The 25,796-nt window shown below is 39.5% G+C and overlaps 1 protein-coding gene across 5 annotated transcripts in view; it reads left to right on the top strand.

Annotated features, from left to right (window-relative positions):
- The window catches only part of adgrl3.1 (adhesion G protein-coupled receptor L3.1), a 167,486-nt gene extending 151,209 nt beyond the window's left edge, over window positions 1-16,277 (top strand). For 2 of the 5 annotated variants that reach the window (XM_047816552.1, XM_047816556.1), the window contains 6 exons: window positions 99-267; window positions 1,633-1,761; window positions 3,164-3,260; window positions 9,876-10,001; window positions 12,495-12,512; window positions 13,541-16,277. In XM_047816552.1, the coding sequence (XP_047672508.1) occupies window positions 99-267; window positions 1,633-1,761; window positions 3,164-3,260; window positions 9,876-10,001; window positions 12,495-12,512; window positions 13,541-14,415 (1,414 nt within the window). In that variant the 3' untranslated portion in view covers window positions 14,416-16,277. The remainder of the gene's footprint in view (window positions 1-98; window positions 268-1,632; window positions 1,762-3,163; window positions 3,261-9,875; window positions 10,002-12,494; window positions 12,513-13,540) is intronic. The other 3 variants (XM_047816554.1, XM_047816553.1, XM_047816555.1) reach the window with 3 other exon arrangements.
- Window positions 16,278-25,796: the final 9,519 nt, after the last annotated feature.

The following is a 25,796-nucleotide window of genomic DNA, read 5'->3' as shown; positions in this document are numbered from 1 at the left end:
ATCTCTTTCTCTCCACTCTCTCTCTCTTTCACTCTTTCTCTCTCTCTCTCTCTCTCTCTCTCTCTCTCTCTCTCTCTTTTACTGTCTCTCACTTTCAGATCATGGGTGATTGGAGCCATCGCTTTGCTGTGTTTGCTTGGACTGACATGGGCTTTTGGTCTCATGTACATTAATGAGAACACGGTGATCATGGCCTACCTCTTCACCATCTTTAACTCACTGCAAGGGATGTTCATCTTTATTTTCCACTGCATTCTTCAGAAGAAGGTAAGCATCACACACACACACACACACACACACACACACACACACACACACACACACACACACACACACACACACACACACACACACACTTCCCCAGTACTATCCCATCACTATCCCATCACTGTCCCACCACTGCCCCACCACTGCTCTACCATTGCCACACCACTATCCCACCATTGCCACACCACTATCCCACCATTGCCACACCACTATCCCACCACTGCCCACACCTTTGGTCAATAAAAACTGCTATCAGTCTACCGTCAGTCTGAAGCTTTGGCTACATGAGACAACTGTAATAATTTTAAATCATAGATAGCAATGTTTCTCGGGTGGAAAAGCTCAGAAACTGTAAAGATGTCGATACAATGCTACGATTGGCTGTACTCTTTAAGCATGAGAGATCAGTAGAATTAGCAAATCATGAGTCTCTGGAAGATATTGCTTTACTCTGACTGTGTTATGCTGCCCTGTAAGGCAGCAGGAGCAGCAGTTTGAAAACATGCAAACTTATGCTGAGTTATAAAAATGACTGATGACGTGAATGTAGTCAGAGTGTTTATGAATAAAGTGCATATGTGTAAAATGTGAGCACAGTTTTACTGCATTTACACAAAGTATCCGTATGAAAGCCAGCTGGTGGGTGAGAAAATAATGGGGGAAAATCCCCTATTTGAAAGCACGGCTTGGCTTCAGTTCAGCATTAATAAAGTTTTGAGATTGCAGAGGCAGTATTAGAAACAAAATCTTCTAAAATCTTCCCAGACCCTGTTGCTTTACAGTCTTCTGGGACATGTCTGGGGTTTGACTCGTCCGTCGAGACGCACTTATGAAATAGCAGGTAGTGTACGACTGGCTACAACAGCTGCGCAAACAGTAACACGGTGTCCGTCTTAACTTTGTTAAAAAGCAATTACAGCCTTATTATTGCAAGGCGCAAGTGGGAGTCTGCTTCTGAGAAGCTATGTTAATGCTCGAGTGGAAAGGTTTTTGGATCCAGCGATGCATTTAGAATCCCTGACGCCTAATAACTCAATATACAAAAAGAGTTTATGTGTGTGTGTGTGTTGGCGGGTGGGTGGAGTGGATGTGGGGTTGGGGGGATGCATGAGCTGTTGATGCATTTATACCAATGAAAAGGTCAGCCAGCACGCTAACTATTTAAGTCACATAAATAAGATGTCTATTAAATTGGATGTCTGATCACAACATTTAATTGTTTTCTCTCTCTCTCTCTCTCTCTCTCTCTCTCTCTCTCTCTCTCTCTCTCTCTCTCTCTCTCTCTCATCAACACAAAACCTGCATTTTTTGCTAATACTTATATATTATACTATATATATATATTGTGTGTGTGTCTGTTTTCAGGTGCGAAAGGAGTATGGCAGGTGCCTTCGTACACACTGCTGCAGTGGGAAGAGTGTGGAGTCAACTATTTCAACCTCCACCAAGACCAGCACAGCTCGGACACCTGGACGCTACTCAACAAACTCTCAGGTAACACCCATACACAGATTAGATTAGATTAGATTAGATTAGATTAGATTAGATTAGATTAGATTAGATTAGAATAGAATAGAATAGATTAGATTTTATTGTCATTACACATGTACAAGTACAAGGCAACAAAATGCAGTTTGGCATCAAACCAGAAGTGCAATAAGCAGCAAGTGCAAGATGTAAAGTATATACAGTATGATTACAGTATTTACAGTATGAACAGGATAATATACAGAGAAATATATGGTATGGAAATACAAAATATACAGGTTGGGTGCTAATGACATGTCATATACACGGTGTTATATATTATATCGACAAATATACAGGTGATATTGACATAATATACTGGTTTGGGTGATCATCGGGAGGCAGAGTTCAAGAAGGTGACAACTCGAGGGAAAAAGCACTGGTTTTTGTCCTGGAGGCTCCTGAAGCACCTACCAGAGGGAAGGGGGACAAACAGTCTATGGGCAGGGTGAGAGGAGTCTTTAAGAATGCTGCAAGCTCGACGCAGACAACCTTTCCTTTGAACATCCTCACTAGCAGGAAGTAGAGTTCCTGTGATGCACTGGGCGGTTTTCAGATCTACTCTTTCCACATGAAGTTGATTATTTTTTAGCAACAACATCTTCCAATTATTTTATTCCTCATATACTACAGCAGTTTGACAAAAAAAATATAAATACCACATTTAGAAATAAACAATGGCACGACTTGTCCTATTACCAAGAAACGGTAAAATGTGAACGGTCATGAAAATGTATTGCAATATAATGTACAATTTTAACGTTTATGTAACACAGGAGACTCAATACTGAATTAGAATGTTCACCATATCAACAAATACACACACATCCTCCAAATAAGTACTGTGTGTTACTATAAAAACAGTCCTATATAAGAAAAAGTGCTGTATAGACCCTGCAGCCGCAATATTGCCAGAGCTGCTGTGGTAGAAAATGAATCAACACTTTCTGACCAATCAGAATCGAGCAGCAACTGACAGGTCAATCTATCAAAGCTATTCAGTTCTTCCTGTCTTCCTCCTCTATTAAAGCTATTTTCCCTCTTTTCTTCTTATTATCAAAAAACATTTTCCCATGTTCTGCTCAAAAAATAGCATTCAACCTTTCAACCCATCAGCAGTCTCCATAAAATATGAAGTATTGAAAGATGCCACAGAAATATTTTCCCTTTCCAAAAGTCCTGTGGGATTCCCTAGGCAAAAACAAGAGGGTTTCAGAGGAAGATTGATATACTTTATTTTCATATTAACACACATTAATTTTCTCTCCCTCTCTCTCTCTCTCTCTCTCTCTCTCTCTCTCTCTCTCTCTCTCTCTCTCTCTCTCTCTCTCTCTCTCTGTCTCTATCTCTCTCCCTCTCTTTTTCTCAGAGTCGTATTCGGAGGATGTGGAACGACACTGTAAGGAAGCAGTCTGAGTCGGCTTTCATCACTGGAGAAATCAACAGCGCAGCTACACTGAACAGAGGTAACACACACACACACACGCACACACACACACACACACACACACACACACACACACACACACACACACACACACACAAATTCAGATCCAGTCCAGAATAAAGCATTAAGTGAAAATGAATTCACAAATCCCACCATCCCACAAATGTCCTTGAATAATTTAATTAATTTATTTATCTTTCGAATTATTTATTTATTTATTTATTTATTTATTTATTTATTTATTTATTTCTTTATTTATTTATTTATACAGAATACTGAAGTAACCTTTTGACCACTGCAAATGATCTGTCCTGCTGTTGTGCAAAACAGTGTGTGTGTGTGCGTGCATGTGTGTGTGTGTGAATCAAAAAAGATGGAACAGCATTAGTATGTTTTTTTCTGACTTGCTGATATTGAATCCCCCCCGCAGTCCAACTGCAATGGACATCTGTTGTGTGTGTGTGTGTGTGTGTGTGTGTGTGTGTGTGTGTGTGTGTGTGTGTGTGTGTGTGTGTGTGTGTGTGTGTGTGTGTGTGTGTGTGTGTTTTCTACTCATCACCAAACTCTTGTCTATGCCTGAATGCTAATTCCTTTACAAGCATTTTTGCTTTACAAGAAATAAGCAAAGAAAGAAAAGTTCCTCATCTAGTAGTAGTAGTAGTAGTAATAATATTATTATTAATATTACTATTAATATTAATAATAAAACAGAACATGTACTCATATGTTCTACTTAATTTTACTGCACTTGCCCTGCGGATATAGAGCATCTGATCATAAAATTCACCTCCCCAGTTTCTATTGCTTGTTGTTATGCGCTTGTTGACTTCCCTTTGCAACTCAGAAAGGCTCTGCGGCTACGACACATGAGTGGCCACTTGAAGCACAAGACGAATTGTGTAATATGGAGCAGATTATTCACCAGGGACACACTCACTTGGCAGCAAGAACAGTGTATATAAAGCAGTTTCTTTAGATATTTGTAGTGTTTACTGAGGGATAGATACACAGACAGACAGACAGACAGACAGACAGACAGACAGACAGACAGTTAGATAGATAGATAGATAGATAGATAGATAGATAGATAGATAGATAGATAGATAGATAGATAGATAGATAGATAGATAGATAGATAGATAGATAGATAGATGGGTGTGTGGGTCAATTGATGGAAAGACAGAAAGACCCTTACCTAGACAGACAGACTGACAGACAGGTAAGTTGACAGACAGATCAGTGGAAGTTCAATCATATAATCTGCATTATTACTTATCCGCATGTTATAGCACTGTAAAACAGCCAAAAATGACACACACAAAATGCAAACTATAGGCCCTGAAAAGTATTTGTCAATAGGATGGTTTAAGAAAACATTATAATATTTCAACAAAACAACAGGGAATTGTTTTTATTTAGTCTACTTGCCTTGGCTGTATTCCCGCATACATCATGTTTAATAAACGCTGAAGTAAAAACATTCAGTCTGCCTAAAGATATCCAAACCCTCGCTAGATATGTGTGATTTCCTTGTCAGGCTTTGATCAAGTGGTTGGATATCTATGTAACCGTAGCGAAACAGATACGAACTGTCAAAAAGTGCGCCGTCACATCATCTAAACACAGAAAAGTGCAGTGTGTACAGTTCCAAAATGATTAAATCACCTAATAAAAAAAACATCAAGTAGAAGAAATGTAGTTAACAGAACGGAACTGACTGAACAAATCATTTTCCTCAGTGATGTTAGCAGGAACAGAGCAGTCGAGTAAAGAGATGAGAACGAGGCTTGTGATTAAAGGGACTTTTACCTCAGCTTGATGTAGATGATGTTGATATGATCAAAGTGAGAACTCATTTGCCATTGTAAACTTCTAATTCTTGAAAATTTGTCATTAATACTGTCTGTATTCCATAAATTGCCCTTTGTTGCTTTGCACTTTTGTGGGGAACAAGACTTTAGATGATAAAAATTAGCATGACAGATGCTTACCGTTCATCATGGTAGAATTAGTGGTGCGTATGGCTGTAGTCAAGACTGCCAAGTTAAGTCCAGGATATAAATTAGCCGAGATTAAGATGAGACCAAGTGTTAAGTGGGTTGAGACCAAGTGAAAAGTCCAAATAAAAGTGAGACAAGCCAAGTTCAAGACCAACATCTGTCAAATTCTTCATGGCCAAGTCTGTACTTTAATTAGTTGGCTTCGCTCATGCATTGCACCAATAATTAGGCTATGTTTTCTAGAATAAGGATGTGCTTCCTTTAAACTTTGTGCACAAGAAAGAAAAAAATATAGAAATATCAAATACACATATGTAAGTATAACAAATTACCTTTCACCATGTGAAGTGTGTGATGTAGAATAGAAATGAGTTCTTTTCTTATGGATTTGTAGTTGGAGAAAAGTAACTGCCTTGGATCAACAGTAGTGTCAGTGTCATTCCTTCTAGCCTGCTAGCATTCAAAATAGAGCATAATAAATCAGCACTAACATGCTAGTGCATACAGACACAACGCTAATATGAGTACACCAAGAACGAGGGATTCACGCCGCTCCTCCCGCTGGTACCATTTCATTTTGCCAAATCTCATTAATTGCCCACATGGCTATAAAAAAAAATTTGGAGGTTTCGGTCAAGCCAAAAGTCTGCGTGAGTCCATACACAGCAGTTGAACCCTCTGATTTCCAGCATGGTTGATGATGCTGAGAGTGTATTGAGAGTTTTGAATTTCACTTACGAACAAAGGCACTGAAATGATCAAAAATTCATTCTTTGTTCTCAAGAATCTGCCTTGCAATTTCAGTACGGACAAAAAAACGACAGTACGGATTAATTTGTGTCTGTCCTCTTTTCTCTCGGAGAGTACTGTAATTATGAAATGCTACATAACAAGCTCATACAAGACCCAGCTACAGTAGTAGCAGTTTTTAAGAGAGTGTATTTGGAGGAAGCGACAAGCATGGCTAGGCAATTAGAAAAAAAATAAAGTGACAGCACAGTAGTTTGTGTAGTGATTTAATTGCAACTGTGATTGGAAACTGCTCAGTGGACATGGAGTTCAAGAGCAGTGCAGCACCAAATAAAGGAAAAACTTATTAAACAGATTTGAGCAAAGCCAGAAAGCAACACATGTCAGAAAGTCCAAACCGTTCCCCCACATAACAACTGCTAGTGCCAATTATAGGAACTGTATCCCTTTCAGTTAAAAGAGTCTTAAACTGTATATGTTTATATGCACACCCAGTTGGATCACTGATTTTTTTTTTTTTATCTGAAGTTCAATTGCTATTCCAAAGGAGGTGAAGAAGTGAGCTATTCTGTGGCCTGCCCAACAACCTGTAAAAGTGTGTGGGTGTTGTTGTCCTCTTTCTGAACGTGTCTAATTTCAAAAAGATTTACTAAGTATTCATTAGTCTAAATCTGGATGCATGGTCAGTTGCATTAAACCAGAAGTGTCCAATCTTATCCACAAAGGGATGGTGTCGGTGCAGGTTTCCTTTCCAATTAAGCAGCAACCAAACCTGATTCCACCTGTTTAATCTATTGATCTTGGCTTTCAGTAGAATCAGATGTGGCATGATTGGAATGAAAACCTGAACCCACACCGGCCCTGTCTGGATAAGATCAGACGCTTTTGTGAAGGAACTTTGGGTAAAGAACTTTGCAGTGATTTAGTCTAAACATTCATATGTCTAATGCTCCTAAGTTCAGATCAGTGTAACAGTAATGATGAACTCTGTCACAATGTACAGCATTTCTGTCATCTTGTGACTGATTGGTGCGAAGGAATGATCATTTGTTTAGTTAAGTGACAAAACTGAAAATAAAATTCAGTAAATTACTGACATGTTGTCCAGAGCTTGCAAGATGTCTGGCATACTTGAGCTTTAGACAGATCTTTCTGACCAGTAAAATACTAAAAACAGGTACCAGTTACAGCAGCAGACTGTGATTTCCATCAAAATGTCAATCCTGAATCATATCTTTAGAGCCATTAGTTTAAAATTAGCACCACAGATAGTTAAGGTATATCATGGTATTACTAGTGGTTCATAGGGCTGTAGTCAAGACTGCCAATGTCAAGTCCACAATCAATCAATTATCCAAGATTGAGACAAGACCTAGTGTTAAGGGGGTTGAGGCCAAGTAAAGATTGAGTCCAAATGAAAAGAGACCAATCCAAGATCAAGATCAACATTTGTCAATTCTTTTTCAAGGCCAAATCTTGAATTTAGCTGGCTGGCTTCATTCATGATAAAAAAAATAATACTTTTTTATACACTTTGCATAAGAAAGAAAACCACACAACTGTTTAAAAAAAAAAAAAAACAGTCAAAACCAAGAATATATTTAGTGAGCCCTGTACCTATAGCCCTGGTAGTTGCATAAAGTGATCATATTCCAAAGAGAAAAATATCTCTTTTGCTTTATCCTTTTATATCTTTTTTTTCAGTATAATGTATTTGTCAAGTCCTATATTTTGTCATCACACAAAACACTGAGATATGTGATTCTTTATATATGATTCACATTCTTGGGATTAATGATATCTATTCACAGAATCATCTAAGACCTGAGCAATATTAACTCTCAGATGTGAGTGGCTAGCTTTCATTTGGGGAAATTCATCCCCCATTACGTGATAAACATCAAAACCACAACTCCAAACTCCAAAATCCAAACCCTTGGTGTGGAGACCAACCATGCTGGAGATATGAAGGTGTCAGTGGACACTTTAACCTTTGGAAGTACTTTTGGAAGTAGTTTTACAAAGTTTGCCAGTGAATAGTGCAATGCTGAGATGAGATTAGCTAACACTTTTTGATGGAGATTACTAAATCTCTCCTCAGACCTCTGGGAGCACAAGCATTGGACACTGACCCTTCAGATTTAAGCCTTTAGACTGAAATACTAAGGGCCTCAGACCTTTGGTTCAACCCTGATCTGTTTGTGTGGAATTTCTCATTTTCTTCACATGTGGCTCATTTAGAGTGTTTGTTTCAGAACCTAGTGTGAACTCTATTGATTCAGTCGTTTAAACATGTATGAACAAGGCAATAACACTTGGATCCACAACAAAAAGATCAGGTCTAAACCACCTGAAGCAGGTGGTCATTGCCTAACTGCCAACTATGGAGAGGTACACTTGTGGTGAGAAAGTAATCCAACCCAAAGGACCAACAAACCATCCTGAATAGAAATGCACGATGGGAACTGCATTATGTAACTTATTTTGTTAGCTAATGGTGCAAATCATTTGTTAGCTAATAGTGCAAATCATGAATCACAGGTTTATTGGTGAATAATATTGGTGGGTGAGAATATCCTAGCCATTCATAAACAATGTACTAGTCTTTAATATTCAATGCACTACTCTTTAATACAACGCACTACTCTTTTAATATACAACGCACTACTCTTTAATATAACTGACCCACCCATCAGTTATATTTAATTGAAATTAAATATGACTGATTTTCTCCCAAACAAATGAACTGAAACAGTGTTGTCTTGACTGTATCTTAAAAATAAGGTTTTGACTACTTATCTTGAAGGATGAGTGGAACCCTGGAACATAAAAAGGCGAGTTGTGACCAATGGACTGTTTACTCACATGTGACTCACATAAACACATTTTGGTCTGGTTTGAGAAATTTTGCCATGTGAAAGCAAACGGAGACAAAAAGAAAATGCCACATTGTCACAATGTGTGTCCACTATTTCAGAGGAAAGTACAGATCTATAATTCTGAAAACTCTCTGTGTGGGTTTCCATTGGGTTCCCAGTTTCCTTAACCTCCCAAAAACATGCCAACTCTAACCTGTGAATGAGAGGGTGTCTACACTTGTGATAGAATTTCTATCCGAAGTGTATTCCATTCCTCTACTGTTCCTGGCTTATCCTACATATCCACCATGGCGCTGACCAGGATAAATTGTTATTGAATGAGAATGAATGATGGTACTTAGTAGTACTCAGTAGTATGCTCTTATCTTGAGAAAGGACATGCAAAACTAGTGAAAGCAAAGCCAGTATTACAGACACAGGGCTGATGGAAGGTATGAATATCGATGTAGACATGCTTATGAATAATTTGTCTACAAGCACTTAATACCTCAACAACCTGAAAGAGCACCTTCAGGCAAGGCAGTGTTTGTGAGCAAGTTATGAAAATGTGCACAGAGGACACGGAGATAAATGTCACGGACCACTAAAGCTGCTCTGCTCAAGATTATTCTGAAAAGAAACAAGATTCATGACATCTAATGCAGTAAAGAACACCATTTTCTCAAAGCTCCACAAAGGAGCATCAGTTGGACTGGGAGTGGACTTCTGCACATTATAGGGGCAAAAAATAAGCTATTTTTTTTTGGTGGTTAACTAGCAAGAAGTTATTGTGTTACATACATCGAAAGTTGCGACAGACTCGGCTTTGATAGATTTGTATGCAGATGTACTGTCCTGTTGTCTGCATCATTCTAACTGTTGTGTCTTTCCCTGTTTGTGTGTGTTCTCTTCTTTTCATTTCTTTTAAATGTTATTTTGCCACCTCTCTCTCTCTCTCTCTCTCTCTCTCTCTCTCTCTCTCTCTCTCTCTCTCTTTCTCTGTCTGTTTGTCTGTATGGATTGTAGGTACCATGGCTAACCATCTCATCTCTAACGCCTTGTTGCGTCCTCATGGCACTAACCCTTATAACACATTGCTGGGAGAATCTGCAGTGTACAATAACCCCTCTGCAAACATGTTCAACACACAAGGTTTGAAGGGACACACACACACACACACACACACAAATGAAACACACACACACACTTGAAATCATGCTGCTTACTCTTCACAATTAATCCGTATTATAGTAATAATTTATAACAATTGTAGTATTATAATTGGTAGTATTAGAAATAATAGTAATTATTAATCATGCAAAATTCTGGGGCCATCACTGTTCATAGTGATAATATGTCTATCTATCTATCTATCTATCTATCTATCTATCTATCTATCTATCTATCTATCTATCTATCTATCTATCTATCTATCTATCTATCTAGATAGATAGATAGATAGATAGAGAGAGAGAGAGAGAGAGAGAGAGAGAGAGAGAGAGAGACAGGAACATCTGTTTGTTCCTGCAAATCTCATCACCCAGTCATGCAGTTACTGTTCATATCAACCATCACAATGGAGAAAAACCTAAAACTTTTGACTTAGACTGTGGCAATGTTGGTGCCAGACAGGCTGGCATGAGTTTTTCCAAAACTGCCGAACTCCTCTGATTTTAAAAACTAGTAAGGCAGACAGGGAGGCTACTGCAACTCATTAACCACTCTTCGGAAATGTGTTGAGCAGAAAAGCATCTGCTCAACAAGACAAACTTTTAGGTCGATTTGCTACAACAGAAGATCTCCACATGGAGTTCCACTCGTGTCAGTCAAGAACAGGAAGCTGAGGTTACTAGACATATGACAAACACTACCTGAACTTTTTCAAGTCTTCAACTCTTCCCGTAATTAGCTGACAGGAGTGGAATCCAATATGGTCTCCTGATGTTACAGTCAATCTGGACATCCTGAATCATACTGCCACCTAGCTCCTCAGGAAAAATGTTTCCACCTCTGACTGGACGGTTTTGTTTTCTGCACCATTTTATGTAAAATGAAAGAAAGTAGAAAGATAATTCTACAGTTTAACAATTCTGAAATACTCCAATACAACCATGTCATGGTCAATGTCAATAGTAATGTATCGTCTCAAATGGAACACTGGTACCTTTTTACTAGCAGGAATATAAAGAGTTTTTATGTCAATGCCAGTTGATGTCAAATCAGCACATCAGTAGTTTAGAATACAGTCAATTTTTTAAAATATTGTATTACGATGTCACTTATTGTAACACGAGTGTCGTCAGCCATCTTGAAAATTATGCTCATCCAGCATCAACACCGGGTTGCTCCGCCCCTCTTCCGCTAAGCAAACAAAGACGAACTGTCCACGCTTTTTTTAAACATGAACTGAAGCTCTTGACCTGGTGTATTGTGCACACCAAAGCTTAGATGAGTTCGCTTGGAATGTTATTAGCATTACATGATCTGTACGTGTTCGCTTTTCATTTCTGCTTTTCTTTCTTTCTTCCCCCTTTTTTTTTCTTCCAGAATTAATCGTATAACATTAAGAGTTAAACAAAACACCGGGTTATTTTGTTTTTCTGTATTACAGCGATGAATCTAACGTTCCGGCTCTCTGTGAGAGTAATTTCCAGGTGCTATTTACAGGATTCCTTGAGCAGATATTGCAGGTGTAATGATAATAGTCACACGGTCACACAGCTTATATTACACAATTTAAAGCAGAAAAAATAAAAAACAGATACCGCGCCAGTTCTTCTACGTGAATATTCATCTAATAAAAAATGTTGAGGACGGTGAGCTAACTAATAGATTTGCCTTCAAGGCAAGTGCAGGTTGTTAGAAGCAGCTGAAACGTTATTGCATAAGTTACGCAGGAAATGAAATTACGCCCACATGAAGGGAGGAGACAAGCATTCTGGGTTTCAAGATTCTATCCAAACGCATCGTTTACCACGACCGTGTTATACGCCAAGCGTTAACTCCGAGGGAGCGGTTTCATCAGTTTAAAGCCCATCCAAGTTGGAACACGGTACGGATGTTGCGCCGAATCCAGACAGGAAGCAGAGGAAATGTAATCACAAGGGAGCATTTAAATATCTGCTAGAGAGAGCAACATGAATATAAAACATACATAGGACAAAAAAATTACTTGAGAACAGCATAATTCCTAGTGTACACACACACATACACACACACACACACACACACACACACACAATATTTGAAATGTTTTCTTGCTCTTGCTGTCTTAAATGTTGCATGTTAACTGATGGACAGAACATTTTAGAAAAAAAGGGTCTGTAATATTATTCATTCTAAATTCAGATTGTACTGAACTCCAAATCCTCACAGAACCTTTGTTTTATTAAGGAATGTATGATATTATTATACCTGCTGGCTATAAAATCGGTTACAGCTGTCTTGCTCTTTGTCTTAACTACATATTTTGTCCACTGTGTGCATACCATTAACATTTTCTATGTAACCATGTCTTTTTCTCTACTCTCTCCTTCTCTCTCTCTCTCTCTCTCTCTCTCTCTCTCTCTCTCTCTCTCTCTCTCTCTCTCTCTCTCTCTCTCTCTCTCTCTCTCTCTCTCTCTCTCTCTCCATGCTGATGTGCAGCCTCCTACAGAGATTCAAGTATGACTCATTTTCCTTTCATTACCTACATCATCAGCTCTCTCCTGTCTTCTCTTCTCTCCTCTTCTCTTCTTCTTTTCTCTTCTCTTCTCTTCTCTTCTCTTCTCTTCTCTTCTCTTGATTACAGATGATAATAAATGGTTCATTAAAGCTACAGTGTGTAGAATTATGTGATAAATAAGTAAATAAATAAATAAATAATTTGTAAACATGATTTTAAACTCAGAAGGAAAAAACTTGCAATACTATAATTATAATATAATTATAAAACTAATTGGCTGTGTGTAAGTCTCTAATTTGGATCCATACGTCATACACAAGGAAGAAAGAAATCCGACTAGGAAAAACAACAGAGAGGGATATTATACTAGAAGAGGAAAGGAATTCAAGACTGATCGAGTTTTGCCATTCATTTCTTCCTCAGATTTGATGGGAAGCTGTGAGTGAGCGATTAAGATCTCTTGGTTTATCCTTGTTGTAAAACGTGTGAAATTGTTGATATAGGCATCTCATAATGACTGAATGAAGGTGTTGCTGAGATTTGCTGTATGCTGTTAATGATGTGTTTAAACAAATTTAATAATACTTCCTTGACAGACATCCTAATTAATTCATATATTTCCCAAGAAGGCGAAGTGAAGTTATATATATGTATGAGAGAGAGAGAGAGAGAGAGAGAGAGAGAGAGAGAGAGAGAGAGTCTGGTGAGATTTAAAGGCAAATCTCAAGACAAGTGGCTTATAGTGATAATACCAATCAATGTGTAAGACTTAAGCATTTATTTGTGTATTTATTTTATATAGAGAATTGTGCTTATACACAATGTTAGATCTAATGCAGCAGCCCTGGATATGTTCACAGGTCACGCAGCATACTACTGTAGACCATTGTATCATACTTTCTTTACATCCTGTAGCTTTAATATCATGGTATATACAGTAGACTTGTTTCAAATCAGAATGAAATATAATTTAAATTAATGATGGAAAATGAGTTTTTAAAAGAAAATATGTACTCCATTTTCTCAGAGGGCATGCTGAACAATACACGTGATGCCAGTGTCATGGACACTTTACCGCTCAACGGCAACCATGGCAACACCTACAGTGACTACCTCACATACGGCTCATCCTCACCGACTACACTGGAGAAGAAGATCCTGAAGGAGCTGACAGCCAACTACGCGTCCACCTACCACCCCAGCACTAAGCTCGCCAACCACGTCGCCAACGGAGGCGTTCCTAGTCCGCCGAGCACAGCAAGCATCGCACATGATGACGAGAACGCCGCTGCAGTTGCCCTGGGAATCTCCAGAGAGGATGAAAACAACACCCGCACCACCCTGAGCTTGGAGATCATCAGGGAGGAGTCTCAGGCACCTCTCCTCCCACCTAGACCTCCACCTCCAGATGGCCTCCCCCCATTACACACATTCTCCACCCACCGTCGCCTTCCACAGGAGAATAACGAGAGTTTCTTCCCTCTCCTGAAAAATGAGACACACTCATCTCACGTGCTCAGAGACTCGTTATACACCAGCATGCCAACTCTAACCGACCACCCACACGGTAGCAATGACATCAATGGCATCCGTGATGAGGACGAAGATGAGGACGACGAAGAGGAGGAAGAGGAGGAGGATGAGGAGGAGGAGGAGGAGGAGGAGGAGGAGGAAGGGAGCGAGCTGCATATGGCCAACGGGAAAGGCGTCATGGCAGATGCGGATGATGTATACTACAAGAGCATGCCTAATCTGGGCTCACGCAATCACATACAGGAACTGCAGAGCTACTACCACATGGGTCGTGGAGGAAGTGATGGATTCATCGCGCCACCAGAAAAGGACGAGTCATCGCCTGAAGAGCAGCCGCAAGACCCCTCGCACTTAGTCACGAGCTTATAGGCGCGTACACACACATCTTCTGAATGTGTGTGTGTGTGTGTAAGAGAGATGCAATGCACAAGGCACGGGAACCACTACCTACTGCACTGATCGATCCCTAGAGAAACTGGTAGCAGATAGCTGCCCAAAAACCAATGACAGGAACCCAGAGACAGTTAGCCCTAGGAAAAAGGACCAGGTAGTGTAACTTTCACTTAGGACTAGTACCAACAAATTCAAAATATTCAGCGTGGTTTATCAAATGTATCAGATGTACAAAACACGGGCTCTTTTTTTTTTGTAAAACCATCAGCCATTTTGAACAGCAGACTGGCAAGGAACTGACACGTCTGATTGACACGTTGTCCATCAGAGGCCACGTATCACAGTGAGACAAGTTGACTTGTTGACTCTGTCACTTCTTCTCTCTACACAACTTGTAACCCAACTGCTGTCTGGCCATAAATCCTCTGGATTGTCCCTGTGTGAATAACAATAGCGACAAACTAGTTGCCATTTTAGATGATTACCCCTGTTGATAGACACCGACCTGGACCTTGAACTCGTTCTGAACTATAATCCTCTACCACGATTCCTCTAAACTTCGGGTGATGATACTTTGCTGCACACATTCCTTCCTTCCTGTTTAACACTGATTACTGTTGTATACCAAGTTATCATGTCACAACAAAAGCATCTAATCCTTAAGACTTAAGGACACATCATTTTCTTACTTTGGATTTTTCAGTACAACCAGTTATCGAGAGGTAATGCGCACTAATATCTAAAGAAACAGGATTTCTATGTAAAATGTACAGACACCCTTCATCACATATCACATATCACTTACACCTCATAGTTTTGATAATGCTTCCTTTTTTGCCCCTGCATATGTGTTTGTGTAGAAGTAAATCAATCCAAATACTTGCTGGTCCTCTGCACTATTAGCTCCATTTACCATTATGAGTGACCATCCGAAAGCCCATCACGCACACACAGACACACACACACAGACACACACACACACACAGACACACACACACAGACACACACGCACACAGACACACACACACAGACATACGTACAGACACACACACACACACACACACACACACACACAGAGAAACGCATACATTTACAAACACATGCAATACCAATCTCCATATTCATCTCATTTATCATCCAGTAATCACTCTTTCTTTTTTTCGATACTTTATCCACTCTGAGGTTAATTTCAATGCAAAAACTTACTGGCCAAAAAGAACGAAACGACGGCTTTAAGACCTGCAGGTTGAATGTGTCCTTTTTCAAACAGCACCATTATCACAGATATAAATGGTGAATAATATACTGTACACAAACAGTAAGCGGTCACTAGATATCCTGCATCCTACATGTTAGTCTCTAATATATTTAGCTTTCAGGTCTTTCTCGTTGTGTGTGTAGGATCCCTGAAATTTGACTGACCGGAATATAGTTATTCATAATATCCGAACAAGCTGTAAAGATGTGATGAAGACAAATTGGAACAACATGGAAACAGGCTGTTTACTCTTTCTTGACTTCCTGTAGCTTGCACATCTGCGTGTTTTATTTCCCAGAGAAAAGCGACTGCGTATTTATCCCCACAAGGTGCTTTATCAGATCTGAAATCGTTGGATCATTGGTAGAGGAGAGGTTTTAAAAATCACATCGGCACTGAGACCTTTTTTTAATTCTTATTCTTCTTCTTATTATTATTACCATCAATATTGTTAATATGATATCTATGGAATTATTATTTATTCTTTTCATATGCATTCGAAATTGAATGAGCTCATAACTAATATTTGTTGTAACAGTGAAAGTTGTTTGCCAACAAATAAAATGATTGAATTGATCTTTAGGAGATTTTTTTATTTTATTAATTTGTTCATTTATTTTTATGTCAATGGTGACTTTGTGTGTTTCTATGCTTATTGTAATATTTAGAGATCATGGAGAACTGACGAATATAAAGAAGGGAATTTTAGCCATAGACCACAACACAAGCTAAAAACTAGTAACAAATAAATAAAACGTTAGAAGACGTTCTGTTATACAATATATATCTGTTCTGAGATTTATTGCTATTTAAGGTTAGTTTCTCTTATATATTATAGCAGCTAGAACCTTTGCACAAGCACAAACCTAGTTTTTTCAGACTATAAATAATAAAAATAATAATAATAATAATAATAATAATAATAATAATAATAATAATAACACAATACAGCTTGTCATATCACTAACATTACTAAGCACTCTACTATGAGCCGGTGATTCTTATTACAGCTCTTTGACCAATCAAAAGTGAGAATTCAGGCAACATTAAGGTTATGGTCTTAGTTTCTAAGCTTACTCATACATTTTGTTTTATGCTTGTGCTGGTTTATTATATGAGGAATATCATTGGGCCAAATTCGTAATTAGTCTAATCTTTTTAACTAAAAGGTTCTTGTCAAAACCTGTCCAGATTATTAAAAACTGATCAGTTTATTCCGACAATCCGTTGTAACACAGGTGAGGATGGGGTTTCTTGTGAGTCTTAAGAGTTCTTCCTCATATCATACCATTTGAAAGGAACTTTCTAAAATAAATCATGACTGCCTGATGCAGTAAATTTCAAACAAAATTCAACACACATTCAAAGTCATTATAAATAGCACAATAAAATAAAAGCGTCCCTAATTTTATGTTTCATACTATATATGATGAATATTGGAAATCGATTTTCAGAAATCCTCTTCAATGGACTGGTACCTCATCCCCACCTGTGCCTGGAGTCCCCTGGGATAGTCCCAAGGCTCATGAGGGAAATTGGATTGATGGATGTTTGGATGGATGGGTGGGTATATGTATTAGTGTGTATATATGTATTTGGTGTAAATTACATAGATGATATATACAGTAGCAAAGTCTTTATCTCCAGAAAATGTCATCGCCAGCACTGTGCATTACTTAATAGGTGACTGGTAAGAGTTCCATAATCATTAATACAGCATACTTCTCTATAATACTGTAAATTACTCTTGCACGAAATCTGGGAGACTTAATATCCCCGTTGTCATGGCCATGTTTTTAAGAGTTTCTCCTAATAAGCTACTTTTAGTCTTAAGATTCCACATTGAGATTGTAAAGTACGCAGGAGCCAAAATGTGTGAAAAATAACTTAAGGTTTATTTATTCTGAAACTCGGTTTGTTCATGTAAGACAATGCAGTAAATTCTGTTAGTTAACATACCCTTAATGTAATGTAAGCATTCTTTCCATCCATTTTCAGTAATGCTCAGCCTACACAGGGTCAAAGGCAACCTGGGCCCATATTCATAAAGATTCTTAGTGTAAAGAGTTTCTTCTATTGACATAATTCTAAGAAAATTCTTAGAAATGTGGGTGTTTCCCCTTAAGATAAAAAAAAAATCCTAGTAAAGATAAAAGTTATTCATAAAGTATCTTAACCCTTAAAAGAGCTCATAAGGTCAAAATGTGTCAGGAGTAGTGAGGAGGACTTTTAAAAGGTTTAAGAGTTTCTTTATCAGAGGAGAAAATGGCCAAAAGGTGAAGATGGAAAAGAAATGTATTGTATACAATATTTATTAATGATAGTGACTTAATAAGATGGTATAGATTATATGTATGTGTAGGGATTATTTTTGTGACCAATCATATTAGGGATTACATCTCAGACAGCACAGAAATGACATAGCGTCAGAAGTGATATAATTTGTCTCTATGACATTTCTGCTCTGTGTCAGAGATGTTTACATTTACATTCACATTACATTTATTATATTTATAACATACAGATGTTAGAACATCTTTAATATGATTGGTCACAAATGTAATCCCTACACCATATAGTCTCAAATATCTTAACATAGAGACAAAGTGAAGGTTTATAATAGGCCAGATTTTAATAGCGCTCCTATTTATTTTTATTGGACCAATCACAGTCTTCAAAGGAAAGTGTCACACCTAGTAACAGGTTAAGCCCCGCCCACTCTCTAAGATAAAAGTTGTTGTATTTTCCTTGTTTAGAGTTGCTCTGAGGTCCTGAATCGCACTGAAGATAAGATTCCACATTTAGAATTTCTTAAGCTAAATTAGGAGCTTTCTGAGATCATTCTTATGACCTTTATGAATACGGGCCCTGTAGTCTAACCTGGGGGACCAGGTGGATGGGACACCCTGGATGAGGTTCCAGGCCATTGCAGGGCACAATCCCACACAACCTCACACTACAGACAATTTAGATATGCTAGTTAGTGTATAACACATGTTTCTGGGATGTTGAAAAAAACCAGAGGATACAGAGGAAACCCCGGAAAGATCAAACCCCCCAACATTCAGTTGTTTATTATGCAACAGTCCCATATGTGTCAAATTATAGTCTTGGGTTCTCCGGGTTCTTCACTATGCAAAATTGCCAGTGGGTGATAATGTGTGTGTGTGTGTGTGTGTGTGTGTGTGTGTGTGTGTGTGTGTGTGTGTGTGTGTGTGTGTGTGTGTGTGTGTGTGTGTGTGTGTGTGTGTGGTGCCTCAAGAAGAAACACTACACTCTGATCAAGATAAAGTTATTGTAGATGAATAAAAGAATGGAATTACATATGTGATGTAGTTAAAGTCAAATCAGTTGCCTTTTTTACATGCAAAAATTGCGCTGATGTAACAGATAGAAATAATTAAGCAGTTGATGGTATCTGGAGTCCGATTCCAAACTGCTTAATTCTCTGTGAGGTTATACAAGAGATACTGTATATAATAATTCCTTGCTTCTTCTCATAATGGCTGTGCATGTGAAGGGAATGTAATCCACTACCTGACAATTTTTTAAAACATTATGAAGAATTATGGAGTTTAAAAAAGAACTTCAGTATAGGACCTCACATAATAACCTCAAATGAAACAAAAAAGGTTAAATATTATTTCATCACAAAGATTTATTTTTCATGAATTCTCTCACATTTATTTCCATTATTTCATTGCTAATTGTCTTGTATTTATTTATTAAAGCAAACGTACATAACCGAAACAAAATTGGATTTTAAGAAATATAACTGTTTAAGCTAAAATATTCTTCACTGATTACATTTCCATAACACATACACTTGTGTTATATATATATATCTTCCTCGACATTATCCCCATCATTACCTAATTCACAGACAGCACAAGCTGTGCATATTTATGTGTTTATTTATTTCACGATGTTTCGTTAATATGCATTTACTTTATATGCAGAAATAGTGTACTTTTTTGTATTAAATTTTAAAATGGATCTAAACCATTAAAAGCACAGATAAATCTCTAGAAGAAGAAGAAGAAGAAGAAGAAGAAGAAGAAGAAGAAGAAGAAGAAGAAGAAGAAAAATAAGTAGACTAGGAACTTTTTTTTTAATTACATAAAATGTTTAATTATACTCACACTTTGTTAAACTGTCTCTTTTTTAGGAAGAAAATAAAACGTGTGTGTGTGTGTATATATATATATATCTTCTTCTTCTTCTTCTTCTACCGCTTATCCGGGGCCAGGTCGCGGGGGCAGCAGTCTAAGCAGGGATGCCCAGACTTCCCTCTCCCCAGACACTTCCTCCAGCTCTTCCAGGGGAATACCGAGGCGTTCCCAGGCCAGCCGCAAGACATAGTCCCTCCAGCGTGTCCTAGGTCTTCCCCGGGGCCTCCTCCCAGTTGGACATGCCCGGAACACCTCCCCAGGGAGGTGTCCAGGAGGCATCCGAAACAGATGCCCGAGCCACCTCAGCTGACTCCTCTCGATGTGGAGGAGCAGCGGCTCTACTCTGAGCTCCTCCCGAGTGACCGAGCTCCTCACCCTATCTCTAAGGGAGCGCCCAGCCACCCTGCGGAGGAAACTCATTTCGGCCGCTTGTATTCGGGATCTCGTCCTTTCGGTCATGACCCAAAGCTCATGACCATAGGTGAGGGTAGGAACGTAAATCGACCGGTAAATAGAGAGCTTTGCCTTGCGGCTCAGCTCTTTCTTCACCACAACAGATCGGTATATCGACCGCATCACTGCAGAAGATACACCAATCCGCCTGTCGATCTCCCGCTCCATCCTTCCCTCACTCGTAAACGAGACCCCAAGATACTTAAACTCCTCCACTTGAGGCAGGAGCTCTTCACCAACCTGAAGGGGGCAAGCCACCCTTTTCCGACTGAGAACCATGGCCTCGGACTTGGAGGTGCTGATTCTCATCCCCGCCGCTTCACACTCGGCTGCAAACCATCCCAGTGCACGCTGAAGGTCCTGGTTTGAGGAAGCCAGCAGGACAACATCATCTGCCCCCATCTGTCCCCATACCGGACTCCCTCCGGCCCCATACTGCACCTAGAAATCCTGTCCATATAAGTAATGAACAGGACTGGTGACAAAGGGCAGCCCTGCCGAAGTCCAACATGCACCGGGAACAAGTCTGACTTACTGCCGGCAATGCGAACCAAACTCCTGCTCCGGTCATATAGGGACCGGACAGCCCTTAACAGAGGGCCCCGGACCCCATACTCCCAGAGCACCCCCCACAGGTCACCACGAGGGACACAGTCGAAAGCCTTCTCCAAATCCACAAAACACATGTGAACTGGTTGGGCAAACTCCCATGAACCCTCCAGCAACCTGGCGAGAGTATAGAGATGGTCCAGTGTTCCACGACCGGGACGAAACCCGCATTCTTCCTCCTGAATCCGAGGTTCGACTATCGGCCGCATTCTCCTCTCCAGTACCCTGGCATAGACTTTTCTGGGGAGGCTGAGGAGTGTGATCCCCCTATAGTTGGAACACACCCTCCGGTCCCCCTTCTTAAACAGAGGGACCACCACCCCAGTCTGCCAGTCCAGAGGCACTGTCCGCAACCTCCATGCGATGTTGCAGAGGTGTGTCAACCAAGACAGCCCCACAACATCCAGAGACTTGAGGTACTCAGGGCGGATCTCATCCACCCCCGGTGCCTTGCCACTGAGGAGCTTCTCAACTACCTCAGTGACCTCAGCTTGGGGAATCGACGAGTCCACAACTGAGCCCCCGCCCTCTGCTTCCTCAGTGGAAGACATGTCGGTGGGGTTGAGGAGAACCTCGAAGTATTCCTTCCACCGTCCGAGGATGTCCCCAGTCGAAGTCAGCAGATTCCCACTCCCACTGTAAACAGTGTGAGCAGGGCACTGCTTCCCCCTCCTGAGGCACTGGACGGTTTGCCAGAATTTCTTCGAGGCCAACCGATAGTCCTTCTCCATGGCCTCACCGAACTCCTCCCAGACCCGAGTTTTTGCCTCCGTAACCACCCGGGCTGAAGCTCGCTTGGCCCTTTGGTAACTATCAGCTGCATCCGGAGTCCCCCAAGCTAACCAGGCCCGATAGGACTCCTTCTTCAGCTTGACGGCATCCCTTACTTCCGGGGTCCACCACCGGGTTCGGGGATTGCCACCACGACAGGCACCGGAGACCTTACGGTCACAGCTCCGAGCGGTCGCGTCGCACCCCTTCCAGACACGCCAAGAAGGTCGGGTACTCTACACTGCCATTTGGCCCATAAGCACAAATAACCATGAGAGACCTATCCCCAACCCGAAGGTGCAGGGAAACGACCCTCTCGTTCACCGGGGTGAACTCCAACACATGGTTGCTGAGCTGGGGGGCTATGAGCAAGCCCACACCAGCCCACCGCCTCTCACCATGGGCAACTCCAGAGTAGTAGAGAGTCCAGCCTCTCTCAAGGAGTTGGATTCCAGAGCCCAAGCTGTGTGTGGAGGTGAGCCCAACTATATCTAGTCGGTATCTCTCAACCTCCCGCACCAGCTCAGGCTCCTTCCCCCCAGCGAGGTGACATTCCATGTCCCTAGTGCCAGATTCCGTGTCTGGGGATTGGGTCGCCGAGGCCCCCGCCTTCGACTGCCACCCAATCCACATTGCACCGGCCCCTTATGGTTTCTCCTGTAGGTGGTGGGCCCACAGGAGATCGGCCCCACGTCGCTCTTTCGGGCTGAGCCCGGCCGGGCCCCATGGGGCAAGACCCGGCCACCAGGTTCAGGGCGGGGCCCCGGTTGCACCTTACCGGGCGACGTCACGGACCTTGATTTTAATTTACTCATAAGGGTTTTTAGAATATATATATATATATATATATATATATAGGCCACAGACTAAGAATCTTGTGGGATTATTATGTACTGTGTAACTTATGCCTATGAGCCTATGAATTCATACTCATATTATTGTGTCTCATGCAGAATCATATATAAACCTAGATAACTATACATTCAGGGCAGAAACGTGTTGTACTTCCATTCCATCCAGAATAACCTTACATGACCTTTATTATGTAGCCTATATGGATATTAAACAAAGTACATATTCACATTCACTATTCCTGAACATTCCCAGTATGATAACGGTTTAGGAACTTGTTTTTAAGTGATAACAAAACCCACTCATTTGCTTTCTCTTTTCAAGAAATCTCTTAAATTATTAGCCATTTTTAACAACTCCATGTCCATGCGGTGTGTTTGTCCATTTCAATAAGGTCCTTAATGACTTACACATATTTGCCGTTGCCAGGAGTGTAAACATGCTGTAATTACAAATTATTGATTAGCAGGTCTGAGCGTGCAAACACACACGTGCAGTCTGCAAACGCACGGACGTCAGTCACCCTGGTTGCAGATATGTATGTGTATGTTTCGGAGAATACTCTGTACAAAATGTTACTGCGTTCATGAATATTTAACAGTAGTTTTGACAGGCACTTTTTTTGAGAAGATTTTTTTTTCCTGCATGAGGAGTATTGGAGCTCCGTTGCATTCTCCTGAGGTCCATCCTGCCTTTGACTTGTGAGTGTACGCATGTGGGTTTTGTATTCACCACGGTGGCACATTTTGAAGAGTTGAAGGCCTTTGAGACACAAGTCATTTCACAATCTGTCTCTCATATCCATACTGAAAAAGAAAAGGGCATCATCTTAGAGGAAAAAAAATAACAACAGAAGCCTAGACAAATGTGGAAGGAAAGGACTTCCTGGAGTAGGAAAGATATGCTAACGAAGAAGAGAGAAACTGTGCTGGTTTTATGACTGTTGGTCATAATTTCTAGAGGTGACCAGCCTCCAAATAAAATCCGACAACAAACATATACACAGAAAAACAACTGCCTCTTTCTTATTCAAAACTAAATAGACCTTCCTAGAAACTAATCGACATTGGAGTGGAATCAACATTAGTCTATAATTTTGCTTAAAAATATTTACTTACTTACTTACTTACTTACTTAGCTTAGCTTATATGATTACATACATACATACATACATACATACATACATACATACATACATACATACATACATACATTCATTCATTCATTTTCTACAGCTTATCCGAACTTCTCGGGCATCATACGTACATTCATTGCTTTCTTACTTACTCACTTAACATTACATGCTTACTTACTTAGCTTAGCCTAGCTTATATGATTACGTACGTACTTATTTGCATACTTTACTTACATACTTACTTCCTTACTTAGCTTAGCTAATATGATTACATACATACTTACATACATTACTTATTGTATTTACTTTCTTACTGACTTACATAGCATATTTACTTACTTAATAACTTACTTAATTAATTAATTTATTTAATGTTTACTCATTAAACATATCCAGATTCCCTGAATGCTGTATGGATCTAAATAAGTATCCCCCAGTGTCTAATAATCATCCACCAGTTTATTTCTGAAATCTAAGGACCTCATATTCAGATGAGAGAAAGTGATGACCAAGCAGATGAACAAACAGATGAAAGCATTAGAGAATAACCTCCAGGTTAATTAAATAGCAAAACATAATCTTGCGCAGAATGTAGGTTTTGTAATCGATTAGTGCTGTCTAGAAACTTTTCAGGCATTGTCCTGTAAAGAAAGTAAAGATGAAGCATACACTTTATTTGAAAAATGATAAGGTTATTAGAGTTTATTAAAAGTCTGCATAAACAAACAGGGACATCTAATCCTGCTTATCTTTAGCCACTGAACACAGATGATAAGAAAGCTCAAGCTTGTGTATTTTGCTAAGCTTCACTGAGTAATAATGCTTTGGAAGTTTTTTTAAATAAACGTCATTGTAATGCCAGGTGGTTGAGTGCATTATACTTATTGACAGATGGTGCCCTCTGCTTAATTAAAGAGTACTTTTTTGTTAGGAACGAAAAAGCTTTTTTTTAAAAATGTCCTCAGTGGCTGTTTCAAACGAAGTAAAATAAATCAGATTTCAAAAGGCAACAGGAAAAATGTGTAAAATTCACATATTCTTGTTCAAACGGTGCAATTTTTTAAGACTGCATTATTACAAATAAAGTCATTTAGACATGTATTTAAAAAAATCCCATTTAAATTGCCATTTGTCGTCTTGTTGCTTTGTCACTTGCTGGAAATAAAAATAAATAAATAAAATAAGTCATGTTGTGCACATACAGTGAATGGATGTGAACTTTGGACACACAGCTGTTAAAATGGCAAGCTTTTGTGATGTAAATTTATTTATTTATTTATTTCACCCTCAATGTGAAATTACATTGGATAACAATGAAGTGAAAAACAATCAGAAAATCTTTAATGGAATAGAGTGCAAAAAAAATGTAACTTACAATAACCATCCTTTATGGATGAGTCTATCAGTGTGGCACATCTTGAGTTGGCAATATTTTCCCGTACTTTCTTGCAAAAACATTCCGTATACAACAAACTATAAGATCATCTCCTGTACACAGATAAAAGTCTGGGCTCTGACTCAGCCATTCAAAAACATTGATCAAGGTGAAATTCTGTTGTCATCTTCAGCCTACTAGCAACCACTTGATCTGATTTTGCACTAAAATTGATAAAAATCATTATTCATGATTCCCTCCACCTTGATAAAATCCCCAGTTCTGTCTGAAGCCCTAAAGCATGCTGCCACCACCATGTTGCACTCTGGGTATAGTGTTCTTTTGGTGATGTGCTTTTTCTGCCCCACATATACCTTCTGGAATTACTTTACAAATTAGAATTGTCTCACCAAATCATATTATAACATTCAGAAAGTAATCAGTAACTGTCACCTATTCCTGCAACTCCTTTAATGTTGCTGTAGCTCTCTTGGAAGCCTCCATGGTAAGTTTTATTCTAATTTTGGAGGGATGTCCTTTTGTTGATGATGCCACATTGATGCTCCAATTTTTTGTTTGTTGATGACCATAAAGGTCATCAACAAACCATTGGAAATTATTTTATGCACGTCTCCTGATCCTGCATGACCTTTTAACATGTTTATTCATTGTAAGCTCTTTGTGTTCCATGGCTTCAGCAACTGTATGAAACCAAGAAGAATCTGTGTCATT

The sequence above is a fragment of the Tachysurus fulvidraco genome, chromosome 7, assembly GCF_022655615.1.
Source record: "Tachysurus fulvidraco isolate hzauxx_2018 chromosome 7, HZAU_PFXX_2.0, whole genome shotgun sequence".
In the NCBI taxonomy this organism is placed as follows: Eukaryota; Metazoa; Chordata; class Actinopteri; order Siluriformes; family Bagridae; genus Tachysurus; species Tachysurus fulvidraco.
The sequence above is the reverse complement of the archived record's forward strand: the minus strand, read 5'-3'. Positions and strand labels throughout refer to the sequence as shown.